General features: G+C 37.1%; 1 protein-coding gene across 1 annotated transcript in view; it reads right to left on the minus strand.

The window, feature by feature from the left end:
• The window catches only part of ADGRV1 (adhesion G protein-coupled receptor V1), a 546,035-nt gene that overhangs the window by 298,523 nt on the left and 224,789 nt on the right, over nt 1-22,723 (minus strand). The window contains exons 77-82 of the mRNA XM_040241540.1: nt 19,610-19,852; nt 14,411-14,818; nt 9,843-10,024; nt 6,530-6,779; nt 5,898-6,037; nt 4,206-4,366 (exon numbers count right to left, since the gene is read on the minus strand). Coding sequence (XP_040097474.1) covers nt 4,206-4,366; nt 5,898-6,037; nt 6,530-6,779; nt 9,843-10,024; nt 14,411-14,818; nt 19,610-19,852 — 1,384 coding nt within the window. The remainder of the gene's footprint in view (nt 1-4,205; nt 4,367-5,897; nt 6,038-6,529; nt 6,780-9,842; nt 10,025-14,410; nt 14,819-19,609; nt 19,853-22,723) is intronic.

Here is a 22,723-nt window from a genome sequence, read left to right on the forward strand (position 1 = left end):
TACCAGTAGACCAGCCTTTGGGTAACATGTGAAGTTCAGTACAATAGCCTCACAGGGCCACGTAGATTTTAATTAATTAGAATTAAATAGAATGAAGCATTCAGGTCCCAACTGTTCTAGCCACATTTCAAGGGCTCGATAACCAGATGTGGTCAGTAGCCACCACCCTCAAGAGGGCACAATACTTCCATCATCAAAGAAACACTGACCGGAGACGGTGTGTCAGACTGCAAAGGGATTGTTTATAAAAGGCCACATAACACAGTTCTGGTCTGAGATCTGAGGGGAAACACTCTGGGTGGTTTTCAGCACAGTTTTCATGGCTCTTAAAACAGGATCCAAATAAGTGCTTTTCTCTTGGCAAGCCCAGACATAGCTGTGGGAAGTTCAGAGCTGCTGCAGCCCGCTCAAGACCATGTAGAGGCGAGGTGGAAAAAGTAAAAGAAAACCCTTTGAGGAGAGCAAGACAGGAACATGAGAAGAGCCTGGGCCCCTGATGATGCCACTGAGCTGCTGAACTCATCAATCCTGGAACTAAATCTGCTTATTTAGTATATTTGACTTTTCTTCCATTACGTGCAGCCAGGGTCCTGCTAAACAACACAGCTAAGCGTACCTAGCAAGATACATTCTACATTTTCATGCCATGTCAGAGTTAGACGAAGCTCTCTGCCTTCTCTATCACCTGCAGTTACCCTTTCAAACTACTTATATATATTTTTAAAACTCTTACACATCTTTCTCTATTCTTCTTGTGAATAACACCCTATCTGATAGAATGAAACTTTTTATATACTCTCCCCATAATGATAATGGCTAACTTAGGACAATGATTACTGTGAATATGAACTTAATATTTTGGGGTGAATGTGACACAGAAGTTTAGAAAACATCTCATCTTCAAAAATAATTTGAAAAGAATGGGTGGCATCTAATAAAGTTTTTTTTTTCCTAGAAAAACTATCAAAATATCAGCTTCTAAAATATAAAAAGCACAACTAGAATATTCTTACAGTTTAATGAAAGTGTCAGTAGCTCAGCTGTGCCTGACTCTTTACAATCCCATGGACTGTAGCCTGCCTGGCTCCTCTGTCCATGGGATTCTACAGGCAAGAATACTGGAGTGGGTTGCCAGTCCTTTCTCCAGGGCATCTTCCCAACCTGGGGTCAAACCCAGTTCTCCCACATTGCAGGCAGATACTTTACTGTCTGAGCCACCTGGGAAGCTTACAGTTTAATAAACCTGAACAAAAGAATAAGCATGCTTCAAAGAACTCTGGATTGTGCTAATTTACTTATCCTGTAAACCTAAGTATTTAGCGATTTACAGACAATTATTTCCTGTTACCTACTTTAAACAATGACAATGTGTTGGCATTTATATACTTAGTAATCTATAGAGTAAACAAAACTATTAGTTATTTAAAAGGGATAGCTTTAGTTTGACTAATGCGTTAAGGGATTTCTCCACCACCGAGAACAAAAAGAAAAAAAAAAAAAAGAAACAAATGTGAGATCTGCTGTCTAACCTCAGTTTAAAAGCACTTCAAAATAGGAGACTCTCCTACAAGTACATCAAACGTGGATAAGTTCACATACTGATGTTAACAACGAAGTGGATTTTGGAATATAGGGGTCTCATTAAGCTCATGAGGCCATACGAATTGTACGCAGAATCAAATCAGGATGATTTTAATCCGATGTCTACCTTTGACAGGCCAACATCAACAGTTATGGGAAGCAGAGCAGGTTTCCTTGACATTATTCTCCAAATAGTAAGAAGCATGCTTAGGTTCCTTAGTAACTATAAGATTATGGCATTATCACCTGAAGTTATTATAAGCTGTATTTCTTCCCCCTTTGAGATGAGTCCCATAACGTTACACTTATATGCACAGTCATTTACTTCTCCTCTCTATAGTTTTTAGTTTCAATGGATAACTTCAGTTTAATTCTTGCAATTTGATAAACTGGTTTACAGTTTTAAAAGTCACAGGTATATATCCTAATCTTTCACCTTTCCAAATTGAGGATTACTCAACTTCTTGGCTTACATCCCTATTACACATACTTGGATCATTTCAACTGCTCTGGTCTAGTAGAGTAACCAGAACTGTAAACCAGAATTAGAATAGATACACTGTGACCTATCTTAATTTTTTTAAATTAAACAATGGTTTAATTCCTATTTGACTACATGTTGCCACATTTCAAGAAAAGAGAGTACTCCCAAATTCAAAGGGATATTTGGTGTGTCCTGACTTAAATGAGAGCATGTGTATGTAAAATATGGAAAAATCTCTCACCTTGTTTCTGGGGGCCCTCCAAGGAGTGCAATATCGGCCTCCCCAGAAACTGAAATGGAGCACAAAGCCAGAAGCACCTCAAGAATGTGCAATCCACGTTACAAAACGTCATGAACAGAGGGGGAGAACACTGATGATTTCAAATATGACTCCAAGTCAAAAATAATAAGGTAGAGACTAACATCTGGGTGCTGGTTTTCAAATACATGAGCAAATCCATGTAGCCTTTTTAAGAGTGAGTTGCAAACATATATATTTATTAACAGTTCTCTCAGAAAATATCTTAAAGTCCTGCTAGTCTTCTAAAATAATCAAGATAACATTCTCTCTTTAGTTTGCAAAATTCTTTGCTTTGATGTTGAGTATTTAGAACAAGCAAGGGATTTTTGTGGGTCATATTAGCACTCAGAATTATGTCTCTACATTTGAGATGATAGCTAGATGTTATTTCAGCATTGTACCTGTTGGTTTTATTTCATCAGTCTATGAAATTTCTCTAAATAGATTGCATCAAAATAAAATAGGGTGTTGCCATCTGATTTTGGAACCTAGAAGAATCTATTAAGCAAGAACCATCATTCTTATGGAAGATGTTATTAAGAATAAGAAATTATTAACATCTGCTATTGAATCTACGGTTTAGAATTAAGACACATTAAGGAAAATGTGTAACGTTATAAAGTGAAACTACAGTGGAAATATTTGAACTAGGGCAAAGAATATTAAATTACAGTGGAAAGATTTTAACAACCAGGACAAAGAAGAATAATTAATTACATGCTTCTACCTCCACAAAATTTTCCGAATCAATAAAGATTATTAGGGGACAGTTTGTACACTAGGCATTCAATGATAATCACATTTACATACCAAACATCATTAAAGCAGACTGTCTGAGACAGTATATCTACTACCCTGTTAACACAATTTAAAATCATGTATTTGGGGTGGGGAGACTGAGGTATTTGCTCCAGGTCTCACAACTAGCCAATGGCAGGATCAGGATTTGAATACAGGCACAGTCACCCTATACCCAGTTCTCTGTGTAGCATATTGTTCATAAAAGCAGCTGTAGGGCTGTAAAAGCTGACTTGGGACACAGAACCCATAAGGGTGGAGACAGAAATATAGTGTTAGGAATTCTCAGACTCCCAACCATAAAGTAAAAACAGCAAATGAGAATAATTCTAGAGCTGTTCAAAGTTTACTTATAGGCAAATCGTTTAACAGACATTAACCTTCCTCAAGTTCCTATTCTTGCCAGAAATGGGACCTAGATGTAGAAGGTGAAAGAAAATTTATCTTTTAACATAGTCGTTGAATATACTTAAAGCTTCTAGACCAAAAAATACAAATCAATCCATGAGGTAGGTTTATTTTTTAATGAAAACACAAAATGCTTTATTTATATTATCTCATGCAATCCTGATATCTATTGCAGAATCTGCCTTCTAAATCAACACTATCCACTTTAACTCTTTTTTACTATCTAACTTCTATCTCACATTGTAGTGTATATACACTGCTGATGAGCTGGAACTATGTCTTGCTCTTGCTTATCCCCAGTACAAAGTTGGTCCTCCATAAATAATGGCTGTATGCATTAATGAATAGGATCATGAGAGGGGACTTTTCTGGCCTAGTGGCTAAGACTGTGCTTCCAATGCAGGGGGCACAGGTTCAATCCCTGGTCAGGGAAGTAAGCTCCCACACAATACACAATGCAGCCAAAAAAGGAAAATTAAAAACAAAAACAAAACAAAAAAAGACCATGAGAAAGTTTATTTTCTTGTAGTGTTGATGAATTACAGTACATGTGCATCTATATAAAAGGACCCTGGGAAAACTTTTATTCTCATCAATATTTTAAATTATTTACTCAAAAATATTACAACTCACCTGAAATACATATAAATCCAGAAGAGAAAAAAGCTTCATTGTATGAAGACAAGCTGTCAGTCTGGGCGTAGACCGCGTACACAGACATGTATGAACAGGCACATTCCACATAGCCTGAAGTGTCCTCAACCACTTTGCAAAACTGACTGTCGGACAACCAGCTAGGGCAAAAAACACAATTGTCACTACTCCTCTTTCATCAATACTTAAGGTGTGGAGATAGCTTTCGAAGAAAAAATAATTTATTGATCCTAAGTGTTCTTTACTCAAGATGGAAGCAGAACACATGTTTAAGAAGAAACACCGGAAGGGACATCTTGTCCAAGACATGAAACCACAGATCCCACAGACATCTTCAACAGCAGCCTAAATATTAACCAAACCTGCAAAACCATTGCCAATATCGAAGAACCTGGCCCTCTCAAACCAGCAGCACTTGCCCCCACCTCATCTAAAGCAAACAAACCCAAGGTATTCAACAGGAAGAACTCTTCCCTAGCATTCAAGAGTACCAAAAGGTCAACACAGCCAAAGATGAGCAGTGCTCACCCCTCCCCATTTACACAACTCCTGTATTTTGAACCACATAAATTACTTGCTTGTCTAAGTACTTCCTTCCCCACCTATTTGGATTTTGAGCCAGTTATGTTACGTACATGTTTTCTAGGGTTCTTTTGGTTGTTTCCTTCTGTAAGGTTTGACCTTAAGCACCAAAAGTTTGCCACGATTGTAGCAAATACAGTGTCACACACCACAAATTCTGAGCATCCCTCAGCGACTATTCAGGGACTACTCTGCTCAAGAGTAGTCACTTCTAGTTCCTCTTGATCCCCTTATTTTTCTAAGGACATGAAACTTCTTATCTGCAACAGCGGATTCAAGCTTGAAATATTCATTAGTAATTATACACTGAGGATTGTAGACTATCTGTGTATTAGGTTTAAAGTGTTTCCTCAGATATTAGGAATTTCAAAGAAAAATTATTTTCCCACAGAGACCAGCCAGAACTTTGGTGTTTGAAGAGGACAGTTGGTCACCCAACTAAGCTGTGGAACCTTTTCAGAATTTTAGTTTGTGTGGCTGAAAGTAACAGAATCTTGTGACTGATTTGAACTCAAAACACTCTAGGCCAGCCATGCCTGACCTTACAACCTCGGCTGAGCTCCCAGGGAGAGAACTGCTCAGAAACATGAGGCCAAGGAGAGTCAAAGGAAGAGTTACTGTCTTCTTCCTCGTCTTGTGCCTGCTTTAATCCCCAAATGTGCTGCAAGTCATACATGGATTAGAGTTATGAATCCATACTGATCCCTCCAGACACAGAGCATCAGATCCAGAACCACAAGTCCAGAGGGAAGGGGTCAAAAGAATTTCCTTCACTGCTCAATAAATTAACCTGTAATCACAGGAAGGTTATCTGAATTGAGCAGAACTCACGCCAAGTCCCATGGAAGTCGTAATAATAAAGGAGTTAAGTAACGTGTTATACACACATTAAAATTGTTTGGCTCCGTTTGCCACCTGCACAAGGCTAGACCACTTCCTATGCTGCTTTGCCTCATTTAGTGTGGAGGTGATTCTCCAGTCTAAAAAATCTCACTCCAGACCATCTACGTTCAGTACAAAAAACTGGGCTTAATGGTACCAGAATGAAGAAAGAATAAATTCTGATTTTAAAGAATTATTAACAAGTACCTCGCAGCAGCCGGATTCCAAAGGAGACACAGAGGAGTCTTAGGAACAATTCTAGGCTCGGCAGCATAAATCCTGTAGAGAATCTCATTGCTGTTGGTCAGGGGTTGTGAACTCTGACCTTTCACACTCAAAGATAATACCTGTAATGCCGGAAAGAGCCGAAAATGTAACGACATCTTCAAACTAAATGTCAAGACTGGATCTCCCATTCTGAAATTTGCTTCATTTTCCTCATCACTTTTGGCACTATTAATCGTTAGCTTCATTATGAATACAGAGCATCTGGTTGGTTTTCCACTGCAGACCTATCTCACTCCAGCTACTGACCAGTCTCCAAGTGACAATATTCATTTTCATTGTCAGTCTTCATCAGGAGTGGGATATAGCTTTAGTGAAAGCTATTTTTTTTCACTTACTCCTCATTTCATTCAATAAAACATGAAGGAAATATCTACAACTATTTTTGAGCCTAAACATTCTACAAAGAGCTCATAAAGATGGGACATGTTTCCTCATTAGCTTACCGTATGTAGCACTTACCATAAGTTGAATCAAGTACATGTATCCTAAGGAGCATGTTTGCAAAGGAAAAAGCAGATTCCAACTACGTAATTCTTTAAATGATAGATTACCTTATTTTTCAGGGCATGGAAATTGTTTCCAGTCATAAACCACTGCTGGCTGCTATATTCTGTAAACTGGACTAATTCACACGTGCTTCTCCCGGCCATTATTTCTGCATCCAGAACATCCAATAACCTCTCTGGAACTCGAATATAATCACCTTCTTTTCCTTCAAACTTGTGCCCATTGATCTGCTGAGGGTACCAGTGAAGAGCCAGTATGGACAAATACGGGCAGCTGTCAAGGATGGTTTTGCCTCTATGACAGAAAAGCAAAGGTTCTGCTAAAATGGAATGTATTTGCATATGTATATCCACTCACATTTGTTAAAAATCCATTACACTGGATCTCTGTTCTTTATGTACAACCATGATACTGCCTACCCAGAAGCAGTAAAGAGAATGTGCTTTCAGTTCTTTTATGATGAATTGTTGGGATTTTTGCACAGAACTTTCTGTATCCTCTTACCTGAACCCCCCTCTAACCTAAAACATGGGTTTTTGAAAGTTGTTTCACAGGTATCAGAATCTGTGCTATAAAATGTCTATTTCTGTGTTAGTCACATCAGCATGGGTGCAATAGGGTGAGAAAGGATGCACCATTCAACTGAAACTTTCTGCTTTATAATCAAGAGTATCATAAACCTTATATATCTACAGCCAAGTTCTCATCAAGTTCACCTCACCCTTTTCTATGCCATCAGAGCATTTCTAATTTAACCATGTGTCTGATAAAAGAAATGGCCCTGAACAGGATCTTTATCCATTTAATAATTCTGTTTACAACAACTCCAAGGCACTAGACTCTGTGCTCAGTGAAACTGCTTTTTAAACCTCAATGTGTGTTGAAATCACCTAGAAGCTTGTTTTAAAAAATACAGATTTCTAGGGACTTCCCTGGTGGTCCAGTGGTTAAGACTTTGAGCTCCCAATGCAGGGCAAATGGGTTCAATCCCTAGTCAGGAAACTAACATCCTGTAAGCCGGGTGGCTTAGCCAAAAAAAAAAAAAAAAAAAAAAAAAAAATCTACATTACATCCCATTCTTACTAAATCAAAATCCTTGCCTAGGGGAGGCTAGAAGTTCTGTGAGTCTGTATTTTGTAACCAGGCCTCCAAAAAATCTGATAGATGTTTTTCTGTGGATGCATCATGTCTGCAAATAATGAAAAGACACAAAGATAAATCATAAGTGAAACCTGTCTGAAAAAATATGGAGAACAGTAGGATAAAACTAAGTTAGATGGGTCATAAGTGATGCTGAGTATGTATAATTGCATCATGGATACAAAGACCTCATCAAGGCCCCTAACCTAGGAAATGGAGTTGAGCATTTTAAATAGAAGATTTGAGAAACAAAAGGAAAAGGGAGGGGCTTTTTCCTCTAGCTATACACTAGATTTTTTTTTAATTAAAAAAAAAGATTAAAAAAAATCTTTACCATATTTGAATTGGTGCTTTTGAATATTTATCTTTAGTCCAGCCATTCATTCAGACTCTAGACCTCTGCATCCAAGACGCATATTAGAACATCTCAATCCACATAGGCCACCCACAACAGCTTATAAAAAAAATCATCTCTTCATCTCTCCATCCACATCTTCACTGGTGACTTGGAGCTAAAAGCTGCCACTATTGACCTCGCCACCCACGACCAGGTACAAACTGACTGAGATCAGTGAACCACTGTTGGTAGAAATGTAAGTTGGTGCAACCACTATGGAAAATATTAAGGAGGTTCCTCAAAAAGCTAAAAACACAGTTGCCATATGATCCAACAATCCCACTCCTGAGCATATGTCTCGAAAAAACTATAATTTTAAAAGATGCAAAAATAAATAAATAAAATAAAATAAAAGATGCATGAACCCTTATGTTCATAACGGCATTATTCACAATAGCCAAGACATGGAAACAACTTAAATGACCATCAGTAAACAAATGGATAAAGAAGATGTGGTACAAACATACCATGGAGTACTACACGGCCATAAAACAGAATGAAATTATGTCATTCACAGCAGCAAGGATGGACTCAGACATTATCAAACTAAGTGAAGTAAGTCAGAAACAGAAAGACAAATACTATATCATATCACTTATATGTGGAATCAAAATGACACAAATGAACATATCCACAGGACAGACTCAAAGACATAGAGAACAGGCCAGTGGCTGCCAAAGGTCAGGGGAGGGGTTGGACAGGGGTTTGGGGTTAGCAGATGCAACTATTCTCGTACAGAATGTATAAACAACAAGCTCCTACTGTATAGCACAGGGACTGTATTCAACGTCCTGTAATAAACCACAAGAGAAAGGAACATGAAAAGAATATATACATACGTATAAATGAATCACTTTGCTGTACAGTAGAAACACAACACTGTAAGTCAACTATACAGCAATAACAACAATTTTTTTTTTTAAGTGAATTTCTGACACTTGCTAGAGCATGGATAAAACTTGAAGGAACATTATGCTAAGCAAAGTACACCAAACACAGAGGACAAACATTACACGATTCCACTTATGAGATGGCTAGGATAAGCAAATTGAATAGAGACTGAAAAGTGGAATAGAGGTTACCAGGACCAGGGGAAGGAGGAATGGAAAGCTAGTAATGGGTAGAAACTTTTAATTTGAGAAGATGATAGTTCTGGATATGCATACTGGGGATGGTCACCCAACAACTGTGAGTGTCACTGAATTGTCCACCTAAAAACAGTGTGAAAGTGTTAGCTGCTCAGTCATGTCCAGTTCTCTGTAACCCTATGGATGGTAGCCTGCCAGGCTCCTCTGTCCATGGGATTCTCTACACAGGAAAACTAGAGTGGGCTCCCTTCCTTCTCCAGGGGATCTCTCCCACCCAGGAACTGAACCCAGGTCTGCCTGCATTGTAGACAGATTCTTTACCATCTGAGCTACCAGGAAGTACAGAAAAATAGTTTAAATGGTAAAATCTGTCTTATGTATATGCTACCACCACTTAAAAAATGGCTTAAAATACTCTAAAAGTTGGAATCATCCTTTTTTTTCCTATTCAGAATGTATCTTCTACTCATTATATAAGAAAGAGTAAATAACAAGACGTTTTATTTTTAAAAGACCCTTCAAAACAAGAAGAATATATTACTGACAGTATGAATTCATTTTTTCTGGATGTAGTTTCTATGTTTTCTTCAAATAATTAACTTAATTTGCCCATAAGGTATAATTCATTGATTGTATAAGCCTTAGTTACATCATCAAATGTCAATTTGCATTCTTATTACCTTGTAACCTGTAAAGGAATACATGTAAGGTATTATATTAAAAGATACTTACTTTTCACCAGGAGAGCCACATGTAACATCAGTCAGTAGAGAAAAGGCAAAATTCTCTGTCACTTCAGTAAAGTGACTGAATCCTCTAGTGTCCTTGCGCTTTGGGTTAACAAGAGCACAAAGGATCTCATAGAAAAGGTTTCGGCTTTCAATGCTTAATGCTTGTTTTCCTTCAACAGTTATCTGAAAAAAAATCCCAAGTATGAAGCTGTATCTTAAAAAAATCAATTGCTTAAATGATACGTAAAGTATAATGTGTTCTTTATTACCAGTTATTAACATTAACAAAAATAAACATGAACCTATAAAGAATTTAAGAGAAGTTAGTGTCAAAATTATATTTGACATTTAAACGTGAAATACATTTGAACTTTAAAAAGTATAATCGTTTCATAAAGAGAAGGCATAGTCACAAGAATATTTTCTATCTAATATCTAGAGAAAGCTCCAAAGGATTGCATGGGTCACTTAATTCTAACTGCAATAATAAATATGAGTTAAAATTAAACTCACTTTTACATCTATCCCAATTCGTACGGCGTTATGAAAGACACATATAGCATAAAGCAGATTCTGGTTCAAAGAAGTGTGAATCTGAGAGATAATAAAGCTTACAAACATGAAACAATTTCACTTAAATATGAGACCCAATAGAACAAAGTTCTATCAGTACTTGGAAATCCTATCCTATACTTCTGAATCTGAGTACATATGAAATACATATGGGACATATGAATGTATGCCAGATAAAGCATAGGTGATTCTATTTGAATTTCAAATAATCAGCCAATAATTGCCTGATATAAGTATGTTCCAAATAGTGTTTGTAAATAAAAATATTTACTTTTATCTGTAATACACTTATACTAAAAAATACATTGTTCATCTGAAATCCAAAGTTAATTGGCACCACATATTTTATTGTTAAAATTTCAACCCTTTATTTTCAATGCTTGTTTCATTATTGTTATATTCTAATTATTATATGTCTAAATTGTGAAAACATGTTACATTTTATGGATATGGCAGGTCCCTTTTAATGGCTAGTTTTCCCAATTCTTGTTATTATAAGTAATGCTTAAATACTCATTATACAGGTATTTGTACCAATATTCCCCACACCTATTAGGCACTCTTTTTTTTTTTTTTAGTTTTTCCTTCCAGTTTTATTGGGATATAATTGACTATATATATTCCTGTTGTTGTTGAGATGCTCAGACATGTCCGACTCTGAATATTGTGACCCCATGGACTGCAGCATGCCAGGTTTCCCTGTCCTTCACCATCTCCACTCAAACTCATGTCCATTGAGTGATGCCATCCAACTATCTCGTCCCCTGTCTTTCCCTTCTCCTCCCGTCTTCAGTCTTTCCCAGCATCAGGGTCTCTTCCAATGAGTTGGCTCTTTGTATCAGGCGGACAAAACACTGAGTGTTGGAACTTCAGCTTCAGCATCAGTCCTTCTAATGAATATTCAGGGTTGATTTCCTTTAGAATTGACTAGTTTGATCTCCACGCAGTCCACGGAACTCTCAAGAGTCTTCCCCAACACCACAATTAAAAAGTATCAATTCCTCGGTGCTTGGCCTTCTTTATGGTCCAACTCTCACATCCATACATGACTACTGGAAAAACTATAGTTTTGACTATATAATTGAGGTGCCTTTTGATTTTTCTTGTGGAATATGCAAAGAGAAATTTTGTTTAAACTTTATGTGGTCAAGTTTATCAATCATTTTCTTTATGACTTCTGCATTTTTATATTTAGAAGGAACTTCCCCAGTATAAACTTTTATATTAAAAGTGATTCATCCATGTTTTCTGCTACTACTTTCCTGGTTTCAGCTTTACAGTTAGACCTCTGACCTGTCTGGGATTTATTTTGTTGTGGATTTAACATGGAGATACAGTTATTATTTTACTTTCAAATGGTTAAATCAGATGTATCAACACCATTTACAGAATAATAACTACTGCCTCTTGAGAAATATGAATGCAGGTCAAGAAGCAACAGTTAGAAATGGACATGGAACAACAGACTGGTTCCAAATAGGGAAAGAAGTATGTCAAAGCTGTATATTGTCACCCTGCTTATTTAACTTTTATGCAGAGTACATCATGTGAAATGCCAGGCTGGATGAAGTACAAAGTGGAATCAAGATTGCTGGGAGAAATATCAACAACCTCAGATACGCAGATGATATCACCCTTATGGCAGAAAGTGAAGAACTAAAGAGCCTCTTGATGAAAGTGAAAGAGGAGAGTGAAAAAGCTGGCTTAAAACTCAACATTCAGAAAACTAAGATCATGGCATCTGGTCCCACCACTTCGTGGCAAACAGATGGGGAAGCAATGGAAACAGTGACAGACTTTATTTTGGGGGCTCCAAAATCACTGCAGATGGTGATTGCAGCCATGAAATTAAATGATGCTTGCTTCTTGGAAGAAAAGCTATGACCAACCTAGACAGCATATTAAAAAGGAGAGACATTACTTTGCCAACAAAGGTCCGTCTAGTCAAAGCTATGGTTTTTCCAGTAGTCATGTATGGATGTGAGAATTGGACTACAAAATAAGCTGAGTGCTGAAGAATTGATGCTTTTGAACTGTGGTGTTGGAGAAGACTCTTGAGAGTCCCTTGGATTGCAAGGAGATCCAACCAGTCCATCCTGCCAGTCCTGAATATTCATTGGAAGGACTGATGTTGAAGCTGAGACTCCAATACTTTGGCCACCTAATGTGAAGAACTGACTCATCTGAACAGACCCTGATGCTGGGAAAGATTGAAGGTGGGAGGGGAAGGGGATGACAGAGGATGAGATGGTTGGATGGCATCACTGATGTGATGGACATGTGTTTGAGTAGGCTCCGGGAGTTGGTGATGGGCAGGGAAGCCTGGCGTGCTGCAGTCCATGGGGGCGCAAAGAGTTGATGAGACTGAGCGACTGAACTGAACTGACACACTGACCTGAAATGTCACTTTTATCATATATGAAATTTTCATATGTAATTGAATTTATTTCTTCACTTTCTGTTTTATTTTACCAATCTGAATATCTGTGACAGCACCAGTTCATCCTGTTTTAATTACTGTAACTTCATATTTTCATATTGAGAATAAGGTTTATCATTTTTCATCTTTTTCATAAAATTTCTGATGTATGTTCTCCTAGGTGAACTCATCATTTTGATTACTTTTTAAAAATCCAAAATAGTTTACTGATATTTTGATAGTACTTATATTCCATTTATAGGTTAATTTATAGAAAACTGTTGTCTCTATGTTATTGAGTCTTCCCACTGCTGAACAAGTTACAGATTACTATTTTTTCAAGGCTTTTCTGTTAGTAGAAATTTTCAGTTTTCTTGATATAACATATTTTAATGTATAATATTATTGAATGATGTCAGTTACTTGAATCATCAGATTTCAGTACTGACATATAAATAGCTTCAAGAAAACAATATGCCATAACACTGAACGGGGAGGGATGTGGGAGGGGGGTTCAAGATGGGGAACATGTGTACACCCGTGATGGATTCATGTTGATGTATGGCAAAACCGATACAATATTGTAAAGTAAAAAATAATAATAATAATAATAATAAATAAATGATAAATTGTTAAAAAATTTAGTAACAATAACATGATTTGAAAATAATCAGAGCAAAGGCAACTTCAGTGGAAATAAAATCACTTTCTTTTTAAGAATACAAATAATGTTTTCTACTTGATCTTATAATAGTTTAGAACACTTCAAATATATTTTATGCCTCCAGTAATTGCCAAGTTACCTATTTCACATAAATTGTTTTAACATATGAGAACTTATACTGTTTATTAATGATTACTCAAAAAAAGTTAATTATGTTTTTTCCATAGGATCTTCTTTCATAATTCAGTTTCATTATTCATGACAGATTCAAATAAAAAAACAAAACCAAGATGTACTACTTGACAGTTCTAGTTAAATAAGTGTTGATTCTCGACCATTAACATGTAGCTTTCTTAATGTATCTTTTCTAAAATACAGTTACTGTGCATTCTTTCCCTCTTCACAGCCTAAATCAAATTGTAATTGTACTATACTATTTCATCATTAGAAAATTTAAGTAACATCACTTCCTACAGTAAATCCTTTCCAGTGCCCAGGAGGAGCAGGGAACAAGCGAAGGGCAATAGCTTCACGGCATTTCAACTCGAGGAGCCATATAATCTGGTCCTAGTCCTCATTTATGGACTTCGAAAAACTGCTCACTGTCTCACAAGATGTCCTCGCAATTTCTAGAAGTATCAGAAAGAGCCTGGAGCTCCTGACCCACAGAGCCTCTTTTCAGACACCGGTCTATCCTTACTGCTGCAGTAGGGAACTCATCCTTCTCTGAGCTTCCAAACCAGCACCAGTCGCATCCAAGCAAAAGCACAGGGTCAGATATGGTGAATTCCACTCTGAGATTCACAAATTTGACTCTACCACAGAAATTCATTACAACTGATACGATAACTGTATGTAGCTTTGGTCTTTTAAAAAAAGTATGAAACTGCTAACACTCGCAAGGGCTTCTTACCTTGTCTATTAAATACAGCACGGCGCTGAGCTGTTCATCTGTGTTCTCTGTGGCCACTTTCACGCTGACGCTGTGGAGCACCCTGTTGAGAATGTCACTGCCCAGGGGCTGCTGCAGCTGATCCGCAAGCCCCCAAAAGGCCTGGGAGTTCGTGTCAGAGACGAGAGTGATGTTCGCGGTGCCGTACACTTTATCAACTCCAGCACCCCCTCTTGGGTCAAAAAGCACGATCTGGAAGCGTTTAGGAAATGGATTCAAAGACCCTGTCTCTGGCGTGAGGATGACATCCAGGACAGTGGTTCTCTGGCCAGGCTCAAAGGTCAATGTGCCTTCAGTTCTCACAAAGTCTTTCCCAGAAATAGCTGGAGATATGAGAGTACGACCGATGGTCTCGGCGCTCCTCAACTCCTAGAAATTAGACAGCATCACTTAAGTGAAACCATAAACCTCTGATCTCGTCCGGAACCAATTTTCTCTTAAAACAATCTGATGGGCCACAACGCTAGTATTAAGACAGGTGTTGCTTTAAATTTATAGATTTTGAGTCCACACTAGATGTTTCCTGACTATGGGGACCTCACCGATCTTGTCCTCCAGTGTCAATGTGGCTCTACTTCCTCAAACTACACAAATGCCAGATTTGTAATCTTTGGTAATTATGATATTACAAACAAGTGGCTTTTTTTTTCCTTTTATTGTTCAGTTCAGTCACCTTCACATACGCTTTAATCCTTACTAGTCACTTGTGTTATTTCCTTTTCTTCTTTTTCCATTTTCTTTGATCAGTCAGTGTCTTTTCTACCAGTTTCTAAGAACTCATTTATGACAAAGAATGTTAATCATTTGTCATGCAATGCAAATGAAGCATGGTATTTAATTTTTTTGTTTGGCTGTGGCCAGGTCTTAGTTGCAGTACACAGGATCTTCCATCTTCATGGTGGCACGCAAGACCCTGAGTTGTAAAATGCACTCTCAGTCATGGCATGCAGGATCTAGTTCCCTGACCAGGGATCGAACCCAGGCCCTCGGCATTCGGAGCTCAGCCTTAGCCACTGGTCCACCAAGGAAGTCCCGAAACACTGTATTTTATTCCTGTCAATTTACTATGGTGTTTTGTCTTTCAGTTGTGTATTAAAATATAACCATGTTGTGTTTTTCTAATAAAAAAAAAACATGGAGTTTTATAAATTTTCTAATCTCCCAAGATAAATTAGAGAGAGAAATACACATCATACAGTGATGAGGTTAAGAAAGATAGATGCCTTAGAATAGATCAAGAAAGAGAATTAGAGAAGAAATGTCATTACTGCCTCACAGAACTTCTCCAGTGGTGAGCCGACTAACAGTTTGAAGATGTGCGTCAGATCATATACGTCCCTGATACAAAGTGTGCCAGGAAGTCACTGGAGGATTCCAGCAGGAGAGTGACACACTTTATTTCATATTTTCGGGAGCATTCTGGCTCTTGTGGACAGTTAGGCTGCAGCAGGGGGAGAGGATGGAAGCAGGGAGAAGAGATGGGAGATTTTTATATTAGTTTCTGCAGAAAAAGGAAATAACGGTAGCTTTGGTTGTATGAGTAGAGAGAGTGAGAAAAGCTCAGACTCCGAATGTATTTAGAAGGTAGAGTCAGCAGGAGTTTCTGATTAATTCAGTGTTGTATGTAAAAGAAGAGGAGAATGAGGATAATTCCAAGCTATTTGCCTGGATGAATGGCAGTAAACTAGGGGAAATATTGCCAAGGGCGAAATAAGAGTTATCCATTATATACATGTTATATATATTAAGCTTGAGATGCTTTTTTGACAAATCAAATGAAGATGCAAAGCAAGAGCAATCAGATAAATGAGTCTGGATGGGGTGGTGAAGACGCTAGTGATAAAAATTCAGGAGTTCTCATTTTACAGATGATATTTAAAGAAAACAGGTAGGGATGGTCTAGCCTACAGAGTGAGTATAGGTGGACCCCAATATTTATCGGTCAGAAAGACTAACACAAGCAACAGGAAGGGGTTGCCAGAGAGAAAAGAGTTAACAGTGGGAAAGTGTGGTACTCCAGATGCCCACAGGAGAAGAGCCGGCTTCCAGAGGCAGAAGTGCCCAAGGGTGGCAAAAAGTGAAAAATCAATGAATGTAAAGGGTTTTCAAGAGTCTCTGCACCTGTATTCTTGCCTGGGAAATCCCATGGACAGAGAAGCCTAGTGGGCTACAGTCCACCAGGTCATAGAGTTGGACACAACTTAGTGACTAACACAACCACTGCCTAACCCAGTGTCTCAAAAATATTATGTATAAATGTATGACAGTATAAAGTTATTAGAGACATTTTATATTAAAAAGAGAGAGAGAGAGTCTGCCTACCAATGCAGGGGACAAAAAAAAAAGTCTCTGCAGCATAATGGTGGGGGCTGGAGGGAAAGACTCGCTGAAGGAAGCAACACAGAAGTCTACTGGCTTCAGAATGGAGAAATTAAAACTATCCATTGAGGTAACCATACAGGAGTCAGAAATGAAAGAACTACATACATCAGCACAGGTGTTTCTCAAAAATATGCTGCTGAACAACAGAAAAAAGCACATCGTGAGACAATACTGGAAGAATCTCATCTCCATAATTACCAAAACAGGTAAACCTAAACAGCATATGGTTTGTGGTAAAACTATAAATAAAAGCAAGGTAGTAATTCATCACGTAATTCAGGATAGAGGTTATCTGCAAGATGCGGAGAGGTTATCCTACCCTCTCAGGAATGAATGAGAGAAGGTTCAGGGCAGCTAGTGCTAAGCATCTGATAAAGCTGCATTTCCTAAGTTACGTGGTGGTGATTTTATGACTGTAAACTGCACATACACATTCTGTTCACTGTTTTTTGGTAGAATTCATAGAATTTCACAATATAGACGTTTAAAGGAACTAGAACAATCAAAATGTTCTCATGTTTGTAAAATAACAGGTAACAAACACAAAGAAGAAGCACTATGCAATTTAAAAGCAACAGTGAAAATCAACAAACAGCTTTTGATGGAATAACCAATGTGAGAATAAGAAGGAAGACATATTCTTTCTTGTACATACATACACAAATGAAATATCTGAAATTGGTTTTCAAACTTGGCTTAGCTACAGGCCTATTTAATTTAAAGATAACTGGAATGAGTGATATTTTCATTATCTCAAGTCCTTATATCCTTTACCTTTAGATCAGAAATATGTAGATATATAGGAACTTATAGTATGTACATACTGGGAATGCTGACCTACTGGAGGTCAGTATACTGTATGTATACTACAGCTATTGTTTTAACTACATTATTAAAATCTGTTTAACATAAAATCAAGATTAGTATTATTATAACAGAATAGCAACTTGGTTCATAATTATTTTCTCATACTTACTAGCTACTTGGAAAATTGAATTATATGACTTTCTCTTCTAACAATATCCCCAGCATTCAAAGAGAGAAAACGCAAGAGCAATGAAGCAACAGGAAAATAAATAACATCAGACCAGAGAGGTAAATTTTTTCTAATTTTTAAAATTAATCCTTATGTTTTGACATAATTACAGATTCACATGCCCTTACAAGAAATAGAAAACAGTGGTCTCCTCTACCCTTCCCTAATATCCTTCATAGATATTAATAACATCTTACATAATTATATCACAATCAGGATATGAATGTTGATATAGTCAAGATACATTTTCATCACCACAGGGCTCCTCTATGTTGATTTTTATAGTGCTATTAAAATGCTATGAGTTACATGCTAGTGACAGCATGTGTTTTACAAGGAATCATTTGTGAATAATCTAGAAAGAACATAAATGAGTATGATAGAGATATTGGCATTCAGATTCTTCTTTTGGCATTTTCAACTCCCCTTCCAACTGAGTGTATGAACTAGTTTAAAATGGGTCTCAAATCTTTTTTTTTTTTTATCACTTCTTCCATTCTTCTACCCTACAAAGTAGAGAGCATATGATGATATATATTTCATGGGAGAAGAAAGAACACATATTTTTTTCTCATTTCTCTTACCATCTTAAATGCTTAAAAGGAAAAATGCTAAAATCTCCCAATGAATCAAAATACTTCTTTTCATGCTCATACCACTGCAGGGCTATTTAGAATGGAGTTTATTTCTAGAGTCTCATGTGACAGAGTTGCATCTTCTGGCTTGCCAAGCTGCAGACTCTGTTATAAAGACAACTTTTCTTCCTGGCAAGCTTCCAGGACAGCTCACTACCCACAGCTACCGTCCTCACCTCCAATCCCTGACTCACAGGATTGCTACAGCAAACTGGTGGCACATATGTTGTGTCTTATGCACAGAATGTTCTGTGTATTAGAGCCACTCAACAGTGACACAACCAAGCACACACTAAACAGCACTTGGCGTAAAACCACAACTTAGAAACCCTGAGGCCTAAAGTATCACCAAGCTTGACATCTTGAAACAAAAGAAATGGCAGCACTGTCCAGAATGGCAGTTATACAAGTCCAGGGGCGGGACAAACAGAGGGCTGCGGTGGGCAAGCTCCAATCTCCACAATCGTGCTTCAAAGGGAGCAGATGGACAGCTTTGTTTCAATATATTAGAGCTTTGCTCCTAAAATAAAGTTTAAAACATACTGCTTCCTCCCTTTCACTTGATGTCACCTAATAGAAAGGATGTTAAAAGTAGCTGTGAGACAGTCTCCTGAACCCATGGATTTGAAGAAACACAAAATCACAGGAAACACACAGCTAGTATTTGAAGTCCTGAAGAAGATTTTCAACTAGTTCAGGTAAAACTCAGAACAAAGACCCACACTTTTTGTATCTGGTCTTACCCAGTTACATCCTGAAGAAATTTTAAATCTCTACAGGTTTTTCTCACTTCGGTCATGTTTTAAAATGATAGTCTTTTTGTCTTTTTTGTTTCTTTTGGAAAAATTGGTGATACATGTACATAAGACATTTTGCATTGTACGATCAACTTTTCCAAAAGAAACAAAAAGACAATAGACTACCATTTTAAAACATGACCCAAGTGAAAAGAATGGAACTGGGCCAAAGATAAAGCTTAATGTAATGAACATGTGAGTTATGATGGTATCATCAGAAAATAATATTTCGCATCTTCTCTGTTTCATGGCACATGCCATATGTGTTGAAGAAGAGCTTCCTGTGTGCTAATACCTGCTGCCTGCTTACCTGGGTGCTGAAGTTGACAGACATCACTAGTCCTGTCCCATACTCTCTGGCCACCTGCAGACTAATGAGAGTGGCCTTCTTATGAGCCACTGGCAGTCGAGAACCCACAGAGAAGTACACAAGACTTGGAGGTTTATCACGCTGTAATAATTTAATCTGTGCAAATCTGGCACTGTTGTTTAGAGCTGCTCCAGCTGTTACTTCGTACAGTTCCACAAAAAAATCTATTTCACTTTGAGGTATCTGCCAATGAGAAAAAAAAGGGGGGGGGACGATAATTACGAATAGATTTCTATTTTAAAATAATTCTGACATTAAGAAATAGCATCATTCGTACACACTATTACAGAAATGAATAGACATTTAAAGATACAGTCTGTATAATTACAGAATTAAATTCTTACATTAGATTACCACGAGATTTTTTTTTTTTTCGGTCTTTCTTCAACACCTTTACTCTCTCTGGGAGAGCATCTTACTAGAAAATCAATGTCAGGAGATAATCTATGCATATACTTCAATAAACAAAAGGATACACAAAGTATAATTCACAGAATGAAAATGTTATCCAGTAGTTAAAAAGAATGAACTATTTCAATATTTTTCAACATGGATGGATCCAAAAACATGACAATGAGTAAAAAAAAATCAAGTTTGATAATGATATTCATGCCATGCTACAACAAATGGAAAATTTTTAATTACATAAAGCTTGCTACATCTTGTTACTGGATACACATTTCGCTGAAGGGTAAAAAAGAAAACAAGACACCAGGACAGTAGTGATCTCAGCTGGAGGGGTGGCCCTGAGGGCAGGGCAGGGTATGGAGCTGAAAAAACAGGACAGGGGAGAAAGCAGCTTCAATTCTGTAAGGTTTCATTGTTAAAGGTTTTACATACATTGGCCAAGTATTGACGGGTTAATTTAGTAGTCTCAGGCATTACTCAAAATTTCCCTAAATTCAGTATCAAGAAATCTAAATTTAGTCTGTTGGTTATGGTTTGGTCATATTTTCCCTAGGTTCTGTGTCAACAATCTCAGATAATTTATTTTCTAAAGCCTGCATTCAATTTTGTAACATACTGTTAATCACCCATTTTTACTTATTTTCTCTTACATAATAATTAAGAAATCTTAGCATCATTTTTAGCTTCCTAGCATAACTCCAAGAAGCTAAACGGATACATTTTCAACTGTATGTCTCACTGTCTAACTTGATATAATACATCCTTTTTTCCTATCAGCCAGGATCTTAGTAATAGTTTGTTTTGTGATTATTTTAATGAGAATCATTATGTCATGAAATAATACAACAAATTCTTCAGTATTATTCAAAATGATTTATATAGTAGCACAGTAAATGAACCGAATCTCTTTTTATTGTCTGAAGAAACATATTTAGTTTTCATGTGATATAGATTTTCTTTATTTTGCTGATTAACTCAGTAAATGTTGAAATGAAGGTAAATATGTTTTTCCCACTTTTGGCAAACTAAATTGGTAAATACAATAAACTGCAGCATTTGAAAACTATGGGTAACTATATTCAACAAATATTATTCCCTAACAGCCAATGAGCTTGAGTTCACAATAATTTCATTTAACTAAAAACTTCAGAATATTACATTTCAATAAACTCTTGCCTTTTCTTCAGTATAGTATTTCTTCTCATTGTGATGATGATTAAAACATTACTTATAACTACTCTGAGTCAAAAAATGTTGTAATCTAAGCAGGGAACCATAGAAATTGAACAAATGTGCAGATGGGTGCCAACACATAATTAGAAGAGACAAAAGGAATCTTTCAGTCTAACAACAGAATACTCGTTCAAAGACTATGCCTGAAGTATACTGGGAAAGCAAAACTCACAGATGGTTATCTGAACCTCTCTGGACCTAAATATGACTGGAGACCTCACAAGAACTCAAGTTCCTTTCCTAGTTAGGTCAGCAGCATTCCAAGATGATCTTTTGCCCAACTAGTATAAAATAATTTTTTTGTGGGCCCAGACCTGCTCAGAAGCAAGCAAAGTAATAAATAAGCAAGATCTTACTTAAAATAGTTCTTAAAGAAATATGTGCAACAAATGTTTCAACAATCTGTTTAAACAGACTTTGTGGGTTAAGAAATGCATCCTAAGTTTATTAACTATGACCTTCATACATTTTCCTAATATAGACCATATGATAGAACCATAGAACCATAAGATACCCAGCAGAGAAAGGGTACATGAACTGGAATTCAAAAGATGAATTCTAATCTTTACTGAGTAATCAACCTGGGGAAAGTTACTTAAGTTCTTTATAACTTGAAAATAAAAAAAAACTGAATGACTATAGGAACGATAATTAGAGATACGGACATGACTGAGCAACTGAAGTGAACTGAACTGAAGAGTAGAAAAACGGTAAGTTGAGTGTCAGTAGACAGACTGGACTTAGGAAAAACCGCCATCAGTTAGTGGTGCAACTCTGCAGATGAAAGCATGCATTGTACTTACTCTATTATGTTGCCACTCATCTCCTACCTACCAGTGTTGATGTGGCTACTACTCAGCTCCACTCCCATTCATTCTGAATAACAGTAATGCCAAGCCACCCTATGAAGAGCCGACTCCATGCCGAGAACCATGTGAAATACCTCTCATTCATTATCTCATTTAATATAATGGCCCTGTTATTAACTCCACCAAGTCTGAGAAGCTCAGGAAACCTTAGGAACTTGTCTGATGTCACAAGCTATTTAGTGGAAGAGTCAAAATTTGAACACCGCCCCCCACAAAAAAAAGTTTGAACCCAGGTCTTCTATCATCTTACGTATGAACCTAACAGAAGCAGAAGATATTAAGAAGAGGTAGCAAGAATATAACAGAAGAACTATACAAAAAAAAATTTTAATGACCAAGATAACCACGATGGTGTGATCACCCACCTAGAGCCAGACATCCTGGAATGTGAAGTCAAGTGGGCCTTAGGAAGCATTACTATGAATAAAGCTATTTGGAGGTGAAGGAATTCCAGCTGAGCTATTTCAAATCCTAAAAGATGATGCTGTGAAAGTGCTTCACTCAGCACACCAGCAAATTTGAAAACTCAGCAGTACACAGGACT

The sequence above is a fragment of the Oryx dammah genome, unplaced genomic scaffold, assembly GCF_014754425.2.
Source record: "Oryx dammah isolate SB20612 unplaced genomic scaffold, SCBI_Odam_1.1 HiC_scaffold_5, whole genome shotgun sequence".
Classification (NCBI taxonomy): Eukaryota; Metazoa; Chordata; class Mammalia; order Artiodactyla; family Bovidae; genus Oryx; species Oryx dammah.